The 10808-nt window shown below is 43.9% G+C and overlaps 2 protein-coding genes across 2 annotated transcripts; both read left to right on the plus strand.

The window, feature by feature from the left end:
* Positions 1–2814: 2814 nt before the first annotated feature.
* LOC108154396 (allergen Tab y 5.0101-like) lies at positions 2815–3874 on the plus strand. Its single transcript, XM_017284662.2, has 3 exons — positions 2815–2990; positions 3047–3444; positions 3497–3874. The coding sequence occupies exons 1-3, from the start codon at positions 2841–2843 to the stop codon at positions 3777–3779; spliced, it is 831 nt and encodes a 276-aa protein (XP_017140151.1). The 5' UTR covers positions 2815–2840; the 3' UTR covers positions 3780–3874.
* Positions 3875–5313: 1439 nt separating this feature from the next.
* LOC108154371 (mitochondrial import receptor subunit TOM40 homolog) lies at positions 5314–6666 on the plus strand. Its single transcript, XM_017284636.2, has 4 exons — positions 5314–5722; positions 5780–6105; positions 6170–6394; positions 6454–6666. The coding sequence occupies exons 1-4, from the start codon at positions 5429–5431 to the stop codon at positions 6572–6574; spliced, it is 966 nt and encodes a 321-aa protein (XP_017140125.1). The 5' UTR covers positions 5314–5428; the 3' UTR covers positions 6575–6666.
* The last annotated feature ends 4142 nt before the right edge of the window (positions 6667–10808 follow it).

Below are 10808 nucleotides of genomic sequence, written 5' to 3' on the forward strand. Positions count from 1 at the left end.
CACACACTCAATTCTATAGAAAATACAAATAACTTTTATTGATAACGAATTTGCAAGAGTGCCCCCCAAACATATCCCCAACCAAACAAAACAAAGAAATAGTTGAAATATTTAAAATTTATTGCGAGCTTTCACTCCTTTTTGTTGTTCGTTTGTTTTTGTTTTTTTCCTCGAATGGCCGTAATAAATAAAATTAAATTATATGCACAGGCAGAAAAAACTGGTGAGCAATTAAAAAAATAAATACGTTTGTAAGCATTTTTATACGCAAGGAAAAAACTATATAAAAGAGGCAGATAAATAAATACATTTTTGTGGATGGAAATGCGATTGAATCTTTTTGGTATAACCTATGAACAGGGTACAGTACGGAGTATATGGGGTCTGAAGGAAGACTTTTCGATTAATGTGCGGATCTCTTTATAGGGTATCGAAAACTTCGTTCCATACATCACCTTTTGTTTTATGTTTTCCTGTTGCTTTTTGTTGATTTCTCTTCGATGTTTTACAATTTCCACAATGGCCAGAAACAGGACAGTAAATATTTTAAATGTTGGCTAGTTTTTTCTCTCCGAATTCGTATGTTGCCTTGTTTTCCATTTGTATCGTATCATTTATATTTCAATTTTAATTTATATTCATTTGAATATTTGCATTGTGTGAGGGGGAGGGGGGCGGGACTACATTTTCGGTTGGTAAAAAAGCTCATAAGTTAATGGAGAGGCGAGGCCTGCAGTTGGCTTTAACATTGAACTGAACTTCAAAACTCAGTTTTTGTGTGGTTTCCGTGTGTTTGTGTGTATTTGTTTATTACTTTGTAATGTTGATCCGACTTAAATCATTTTTAGAACTGGGTCAACATTGTTTACCTTCTGAAGGATGTGTCAGGTCCGTGCAACAGTTTGTTCTGTGCGAATTTCCCATAAATATTGATTTGTTTTACTCTACCCCACCAATTAGCCTTGAACAAGTTCTTTTCGTATTACTTTTTCTTTGTTTACTTATGATTATCATGTTGAATCTTCCATTTACATTTTCATCTAACATCGCAAATCCCTTTCCCCCCTCCCCTCCCCCACCCATGCAATTTGCTTTTCCTTTGAGCTTTTTGCGGTTATTCGGCAAAAGTTCTGTGGTCGCAGCGCGAGCTTTGATTTGCGAATACAAATGCGGGTCGGGGTGGTTGGTCCCCCCTCCCCTTATATTTTAGCATATTAAATTAAAGCAAATGGCTTTGAAGGCCCAGCATGGCCTGCTCCTGCTCCTTTTTCCTTCTGCTGCCGCTGCCGCTGGTTGGGTGATAAATCTAAGTGCTGCCGTCTAAATAAGTGATGTTTGAGGCTGCGAATGCGAAAGAGAATGGTGATTTCTGTGTGCCCAGAAACAAGAGAGACAGAGAGAGACTACGGCGGAGGCTTAGAATCTCGAGGAGTTCTCTTAGTAGCGGAACAAAAAAAACCCCCCAAACCAAAGCCCGCGCCACTGAGCTGCTGAATAAACAACTTTTTGCATTTGCTTTCTGATGAAAACTCCACAGCTGTGGAAATCGGCTTAGACATCTGGCAAAACGTCATTGCCATTTGTCATCCATGCCTCTCTCCCAAAACAGAGTATACTATAAGGTTTTGTTTAACAGAGAAACTATTTTAACAGAGTGTTACAAAAATTTAATTTAAATTGATTTTTTATATGCATTTATTTTTTTTAAAGTTACATTTTTTTTAAATAAATACTGACTATTTTTAAATAATGTAACTTTAATTATTTTGTTTGTTTTTTAAGTTAAATATTTTTTGTTACTTTATATGTAACTATTTTTTATTTATTTATTACTATTTATTTTAATTTAAATTTTAAAAAATAATTTTCTATAGAAGATAATTTTAATACTTTAAATAATTTGTCTAAAATGTGTTGCTTTTTAAAAGAAGTTTTAATTAAAAAAAAAAAAATGCATTAATGATGCAATTTTTATTCAAAAATACTTTGAAGTGTCTTCCCACCAATTTCTCGAGAAAATATAAAAATACTACTCTATAGAAGATAAATTTAAATATTTTTTCTAATAATTTATTAATTTTTAAACCAAGTTTTAATTTTCTTTTAATGCATTAGTGATGCATTTCTCATTCAAAAATACTTTGAAAAGTATCTTCAAACCAATTTCTCGAAAAAATCAGACCTGTTTTTTTATGAAACTATTAAAATTATGATTTTTTATAATTGAATACCGAATATAACCTATTATTTTATTTATTTTATGTTTAAGATTTAGATATTATTATATTTAATATTATTTTTCTTTCAATATTATGGCATATTTAAATTGTGGTTTTAATATTATTTTTTTGTATTATTTATTTATGAAAAGCAATATTTTTTTTGTGGAATTTATTTTGGAGTAATATTTTTAAGGGGGTTTCTGGGTTTATCTATTTTAGTATAAATTTGCAATATTTTGTAGCGTTAAAATGAATATTTTTTGTAGTATTTTTATTTTAAAATTTTTAAGAGATTTTAAATTTACGTCTGGGAGTTTAACGGGTGTGTTTATGGGGTCTTCTACCGCTCGAATCACAGTCTGAGAACAGCTTTCTAAGCAGCTGTAAAATTACCAATGAAATTACAAAAGAAAATCCACATTCTTAAATTACAAAATAATTATTTAGGAATGTTATAGAACAAATACGAATACCATTTGATTCGCAACAGCTGTTTTCGGTGGTGCATTAATACACAAGTGCTTGAAAGTATTTCGAGCTTTGAGTTTGGAGAAAATGTCTATAAATTGGTTCTGCATCGAGTGTACGGCTCATACTCATTGAGTTCCGCCAGTCAGAATGAGGATCAACCTGCAGACACTACTTTTCCTGCTGCTGGCAGTCACCGCCACGATGGGTGGGTTTAAAAAGAAAACCCGAGCCAAGGATAATCGATATTGCACCTCAACGATATGCCACACCGAGAACATAGCCTGCCACAACAACGGCGTGAGTCAACACTGAAATATATCCCAAGAACTCTGATTATATTCTCTATACCGTAGAGCCTCCACGATTGCCATCACAGTGCGAAATATGTAGAAATGAAAAAGTACAAGAAAGACCTCGACTCGATGTTCAATACGGTGCGGAGTAAGGTGGCCCGTGGGGGCTATAGGAATCTCCCGGTGGCCGGTCGCATGGCCCGAATGGAGTGGTCCGAGGAGTTGGCCTGGTTCGCCAAACTCCAGATAAGCCGCTGTCGTCTACGCAACGCCTTTTGCATGAATTCCCCGTACTTTTACTACATTGGCAGCATGGCCGATGAGTTGATAAGGCCTTCTGGCAATATACAAACCAGCGAGTTGGCCATCATGAAGGCCATGGTCGAGGACTGGTTCAGCCAGCTGCCCGGCATACCCCGATCCGACACTCTCCGTTTGCCCAGTTCCTACAAGAGAGCGTAAGTAGAGGAGGCTTTCCGAAAGACCATGTTCTATACTCTCTCTGAATAGTTCCACATACCGCAGCACTTTGCTGATCAACGAGAAGAACTCCAACTTTGGCTGTGCCGCTCTGACCTTCCAGTACACGGGCTATAGGTATTTCCTGTTCAGCTGCGCCTTTGCCACCATAAATATACCCGAACAGCCCATCTACAAGTGGAGCACAAGGCCCGGCAGGGATTGCTATATGCCGGACAAACAGTACCCGAACCTGTGTGATCGACGAGAGCGATACGGCAATGATTTACCTCTTAGAAACCTATCAGCGTACATAGAACCCATTTATACGTGATGGAAATAATGCTAGAAACTAAGAGCTAGAATAAATACCAAATAAATAAATAAATAAGGTACATCGTATGGAATGAGATAGTCCTATTAGAGGAATTAGTTTTGAGTTAGTGTTGAGAATTTCCGATACGTGTAGGAAGATAATTCCTGTTCTTTTGTGTACGGTACTAAGATATTTTGGTGTTTTACGGAAAACTAAGGAAATTGGAAACATTGTAAAGCCGATTTCTCTCATTTTAGATACTTTTAGATCAAGATTAAACCATATTTTAGGTGTTACGAATCGTCTTTTTTTTTAATTTAAAGTAATTTTTTGTTATTTATTTTTTAGGTCTTATTGATTTACGTTTTAGATCACACTTACGCATTCGATCATCTGTCTCTTTGAATCACACTTACGTTTTTAGTCTTTTTTTAGATCAATTATGTTTTAGATCATATGTCTGTTTGGATGACATTTCCGTCTTAGATAATCTGTTCTGTTAGGTCACATTTATGTTTAAGATCAACTGTCTTTCTTAGATCATAATTATCTTTTAGATCACATTTCCTGACAGATCATATTTCTTTTTAATTTTGTAGATCTTAATTCATTTTTGGGTTATTTTTTCATTTTAAGATAGCCATATTTTAGATCATTTAGCTCTTATAGATGTCTTTTTTTAGATCATATTTTTATTTTAAATATTTATTTTTTGCATGTTTGTTTCGTGTAGGTGATATTTTTTAAAGAACGCCTTTTCTTAGAAATTTTTTTATCTTTTAGATCATCTATTGATGTAATTATAATTTATTTTCTACCCTATATATTATTTTCTGATACTTTTAGTGTAATTTAAATTATATTTTCTACCTTTTAGAACCATTTCTTCATACGAAATTTCCCTTCCATAAGTAATTTTTCCATCCATTTTACCCATATTTCCGTACCTTATTTTTTCCCCCCTAAATTTAATTCAAATTAAATTCCGAATCGAACGCTTGCGATTCATGAATTTGTCGTCTGGTATCAGCTCCAACTATAATTCTCCCCCAAAAACCCCCCCTCCCCCCGAAAAGAACCGCCAATGAACACGCGCATACCCGTCTCCATGCATCATCATCATCTTTATCGTCGCTGTCGCTGTCCTCGCTTTATCCTTTAAAAGCCAGGACTCTTGGACTTAATGCTTAAATATTTCATGAAATGGAGAAGCAGCAGAAACAGGAGCCACCGGGCCAACAGACAGATGGAATAAAAACAAAAAACAAAAATGGGAGGACGACGATGTGGCAAATAAATAATGTAAAAAGTGTGAAATGCGCCTAATGGTGTGCCAAGGAAGGGTCCACCAGGAGAGAGGGAGAGAGGAGAGCCCTATGAAATGGCGCATAAAATGACAATTGACAGCTGATGATATTTTCACTTGAGTGCGCCCGCGTTTCCCTTAACCAACTCCATGTATATCATAAATTTATAATAAAAACCCCACACACACACACACGCACACGCACACACACAGGAGCATTTGAGTGTGTTGTCAAAGACATGCCCTTAGACTTTTATTCCCACCCAGCAACTAGAACAAACCAGATCAAAACCCCCCAATCCCAACCAAATTTTCCTAACGTTTTCAATTCAAATATTCAGATATTTCTGATTCGATCGCAATGTCCTGCAAAGGTTGCCCCCCCTACGAGAAGGACAAATCGGCGATCATTTTCCCCCGCTGCTTTCAGTGGATACGCGGCGCGTGCACCAAAAAGAATCCCGGAAATGTGGAAAATCTTCATGGTCTGTCGCGCAACGTGATGCCCAAGTTCTTTGATGGCCTCGAGCTGGATTATATGCATCGTCTGGGGCCGCACAAGTACATCACAGGGTCCTGGATTTTGAGCCACATGAAAGCGGCGGGCTTTCGCTTTGGCGGTCTCTATACATTTCGCTTCACAAATGATGTTTTGGTAAGTGACGGAGAGATATATATACCGCTCTAACCCTGTCTTTCTCTTGTGTTGTAGCTTACACCCACTATTATCGGGGATATACATCCCTCGACGCAGGCCGCCAATCTGAATATCCTGTACTATCCGTACAAATGCCTCCGCCTGGAGGCCACACTGCAGCGGAGCAGCGAGAAAACGCCCGTGGACAGCCAATATACCATCGAATTGACACGCCCCTGCGACACTTGGTCTGCTAATTTCTATAATGTCCGCATGGATAATGGTCGCTGTACATTGTCCGTGATGCGGGCCATCACCCAGCATTGGGCATTGGGCGGCGAGATGCTGTTGGAGTGGAATTCTCCAGAGAAACTATCCACAGATTTTGCTCTGGCGGCGCGGTAAGACGGGGAGTATAATTCGAGGGTTTCTCCGACTAACCCCGTTTTGGTCCTTTCCTCCCAGTTATTCGCATCACCATTTCGCTGTCGCCGCCTCCGCCTCTCGCATTGGCCTGGATATCAGCTACTGGCAGCGCATCTATCCACAGATACAGATGGCCAATCTGTTGGCCTACAATTACATCACCAACAAGACCATTGCCACAGTTGGCTATCAATGGAACTTTTCCGATTCGGCCGTACATGCCATGCTTGATTCGGATGCTTCTGTGGGCTTTATGTGGACCAAGTGGGTTCTACCATCAGCCTATATCTTTTCCCTCTGTAATGTCTTTGTTTTTCTTATAGGTATCTCAATAATTTTCCTCTACAAATGGGCCTGAGTGTGATAATGAGCATTCCAACAGATCGTTTTGCCTTTGGCATGCGTTTTGTTGTCGATCCGAGTGGCTATCGTCGCGATAATTAATTTCTTAACATTTTATATTTGTTTTTGAATTTTCATCCACCAAATTACCAATCGATTTTTAGTCCAAAAGACATTAAAAAATTATTTCGCCAAAAAACAAAGTTTTGTTGGAGTTTTTTTTTCTGTTTTCTTTGCAGCAGTGTGCACTGTGCCACACGTTGCACACACACACACACACACACACAGCAAAACGACAGCGTCTGGCCAATAGAGGCCGCGGCCACAGCAACCGGAGTTGCCAGATCAACGGCCAGATCGGAGATGAGCGATCAGCGGGAACAAGCTGCGGCTTGCAGCACTCCGCTGACAAGCTCATTCGCCTGGGATGAGGAGAATCCCTTTCGCCGGAAAAATGCTCTGGCGCGATCGCCAAACCAGCCGGCGGAAGCAGTGGAGGAGCGCGCAAGATCCTCTCCTCCAACGCTGCAGCGCCCCCAAGAGGAGCAAGCAGACCCGAAGGAGAGGGCCATGGCGCATTTGGCGAGCTTGGGCCAAAAGGCCAGAGAGTTGAGGAAGCTGATGGTGCTCCCAAAGAGGTCCATCACGAACCCAATGAGGGATCTGGTGGATGAGATCGAATATCTGCAGCGAGAGTTGGAATCGTGCTGGCAGGCGATCTCTGCGGAGCAGGCTGTAGCCAAGGTTACACAGCCGGAAGTGACGGAGAGGGCGGGAAAGAGGGCACGGCCAGAGCCCAGGAACACCACCCACCCGTCCCCGTCCCCGTCCCCAAGGCCGAAGAAGCCAAAACATGGACCCAAAAAGTAAAAAAAAACGGAGAAGAAGCCGCAGGAAGGCCAAATGAGGGACGCCGTAGCTCGCAAGGGACCGGAGGACGCCCCAAAGGATCGAGAGGTGGGGTGGGTGAAGGTCGTAGCTAGGCAAAGGCCAAAGCCAAAGCAGCAGCAACGACCAAGACCGCCACGCAGCGATGCAATAGTCGCCACCAGCACTGTCTCATATGCAGACATTCTAAGGAAGGTCAAGACAGAGCCAAGTCTTAAAAAGCTAGGGCAATCGGTGCAAGGGGTGCGACGCACAGCAAAAAGAGAGCTGTTGCTGATGCTGGAAAAATCGGCGGACCCGAGAACCCACGAGATGCAGGCAGCAGTGAAGGAAGCGCTAGGAAGCACGGTTGAAGTAAGGAGTCTTACCGAAACTGTCATCTTGGAGGTAAGGGACATAGACGAAGTGTCCACCCAAGAGGAAGTCCTAGCGGAACTAAAAGCGCAGGAAGGGGTGGAAATCTGCGAGGCCGCAGCCATCTCCATCAGACCAGCCTATAGGAGCACGCAGAACCTGACTCTGAAAGTTCCACCGGCTATAGCAAAGCCCCTCCTGGAGAAAGGAAGAATTCGCAGCCAAGACATCACGAAGTGCTGCTACAATTGCGCAGGAGCCGACCACCAGGCCAAAGATTGCAAAGTCGAACCAAGTTGCATTCTTTGCAAGCGCCACCGGGTGAAGGACCCGAAACACCAAACGACGAGTTCGAGGTGCCCGCAGTACCAAAAAGCGATGCAGCAAATGAAGGATAGATGAAAATCATCCAACTAAACCTCAACCACTGCGAGATGGCACAGCAGCTGCTGGACTAGACCATAAGGGAGCACCGTATTGATGTAGCAGTCATAAGCGAGCAATACTGGAATCGCAACTCGGGAGAGTGGATTGCTGACTCGAGCAAGAAGGCAGCGATATGGAGCTGTGCGAGTCCCACACAGCAACTACTGCAAACATACGTCGGAGACGGATTCGCCAGAGCCCGGATAAATGGAGTGCACATATATAGCTGCTACCTGCCCTCGAGCCTCAGCCTACAGCAGGCGACGCAGGCACTGGAAAGGATTGCTGAAGATGCGCGGGAGAAACACCCTACGCTCATAGCCGGCGATTTCAACGCTTGGGCGACGGAGTGGGGATGCCCGAGAACGAACCCAAGGGGACAGGCGCTCTTAGAATGCTTTGCGACGTTGGATGCCGTACTGCTGAACACAGGCACACAGCAGACGTTCGGCAGAGCTGGAACGGGGTCTATAATAGACCTTACGTTCGTGAGCAGCAGCCTCAGCCGCAGGACAAAGTGGGAAGTTAGTGGCTTATACACCGGGAGTGACCACCAAGCCCTCATATGTGAAATCCAGGAAGCGGGCGTACCTAACCCGTTCATTGGCAAGCAGATCGGTTATAAGACCGAAACGCTAGAGCCGGATATGGTCCGGGCCATGTTTGAGGACTATATAGCCAACTGGCTATACATACGCTGGAAGCATGTGATGCCTCCATGCTAAGGAAGAGAAGAAGCCTGAACAACCGCAGGCCAACGTATTGGTGGAACGCTGCAATAGGTAGCGCCAGGCAGGAGTGCCAGCGGAAAAGACGACTATACCAGCCTTCGAGAGGTTCCCCGGAATTCGAGAGGCTCCAAGGAGAATATAAGGAAAGCAGACGCTGCTTGAAGAGGCAGATCAAGGATGCCAAGCGCAAATGCTTCGAAAAGCTCTGCGATGACGCAGATGCGAACCCTTGGGGCTACGCATACAGGCTGGTAATGAAGAGACTGCGAGTGTTCAGTCCCCCGCCGCCAATGTGTGCAGATCTGCTGGTTAACATAGTAGAAACCCTATTTCCAGAGAAAGTGGCAGCCCAGAGGGTGATGGATAGAATACCGCCACCTGAAATAGAAGCCACCACGGGAGCAGAAGTCCTCGAAGCTCTACAACGGATCAAGAACGGCAAAGCACCAGGACCTGATGGGGTCCCAAATGCCGTTCTCCGCACGGCTATTGAGACCAATCCACAAATGTACGTGGATTTATTCAATGCGTGCATGTCCGAAGGGACCTTCCCCAGACCATGGAAGCGACAGCGGCTAGTCCTCTTACCCAAGGGGAACAAGCCGACCGAGGAGCCATCATCCTATAGACCACTCTGCATGCTCGACACAGTGGGTAAGATCCTCGAGCGCATAATCCACACCAGGCTGGAGAAGGCAGTAACGCGTCAGCTCTCACCTAGACAGCACGGGTTTCGCAAAGGTAGGTCCACGGTGGACGCAATCGGAGAGGTATGTGAGATAGCAAAGCGAGCTATCGATGGCACCCGATGGATGTACGGGACCAAAGAGTATTGCATAGTGGCAACACTCGATGTCCAAAATGCATTCAACTCTGCCAATTGGGATCACATACTAGAATAATTGATAAACTTTCAAGTACCGCCGTATCTGCAGAATATCATCGCGGACTACCTAAGAGACCGAGTGCTCATATATGAGACGGATAAGGGGACACGTGAGCACCAAATCACTGGAGGAGTTCCCCAAGGATCGGTCCTCGGCCCGCTGCTGTGGAACATCATGTATGATGGAATCCTCAAGATGGATATGCCAATGGGCGCCACGGTGATAGGCTTTGCCGACAACATAGCAATAGTCGTAGTGGCAAAACAGAAAGAAGCGGCGGAAGAAATCTGCAACGACGCGGTAGAGAGAGCCAGAACATGGCTATCAGGGAGGGATCTCTCATTAGCCACCCACAAAACGGAGGCGGTGCTCATAAGCAGCAGGAAAGTAGTGGAGACGGCCACGATCCGAGTAGGAGACTGCACTCCAGTCCAAGCCTGAAGTACCTTGGGGTCATGATTGACCACAGACTCAGCTTCAAGCATCACATGGCGTATGCAAGCAGCAAAGCAGGAAAGACGGCAGTGGCCCTATCCAGCATCATGGCCAACACCGGAGGCCCGAAACAGCCAAGGCGAAAGCTACTAGCGAGCGTAGTTGGCTCAACGCTAATGTACGCTGCACCAATATGGGTTGATGCAATGAAGCATAAAACATATGCCCGAGAATGCAACGCAGTCCAGAGGCTGTGTGCCCTGAGGGTGTGTTGCGCATTCAGAACGGTATCCCAAGACGCCGCACTTGTGGTAGCAGGAATGATTCCCATCCATCTGCTGGCAAGAGAAGCCGCAGGAATCAGGGCACAGCGAACCCTGGGGACAACGGACCAGGACACCAGAGGTGCCTTAAGGCAGCGCACAATCCTGCAATGGCAAGATTCTTGGGATAACAGCAGCAAAGGGCGATGGACCCATAGGCTAATCCCAGACCTGAAGAGTTGGCTGAACCGTAGCCATGGACAAGTGGAGTATCACCTGACACAACTGCTGACAGGACACGGTTGCTTTAAAGCCTACCTGCATAGGTTTAAGCACGAGAACGACCCCTTCT

Source organism: Drosophila miranda, chromosome 2 (assembly GCF_003369915.1).
Source record: "Drosophila miranda strain MSH22 chromosome 2, D.miranda_PacBio2.1, whole genome shotgun sequence".
Lineage (NCBI taxonomy): Eukaryota > Metazoa > Arthropoda > Insecta > Diptera > Drosophilidae > Drosophila > Drosophila miranda.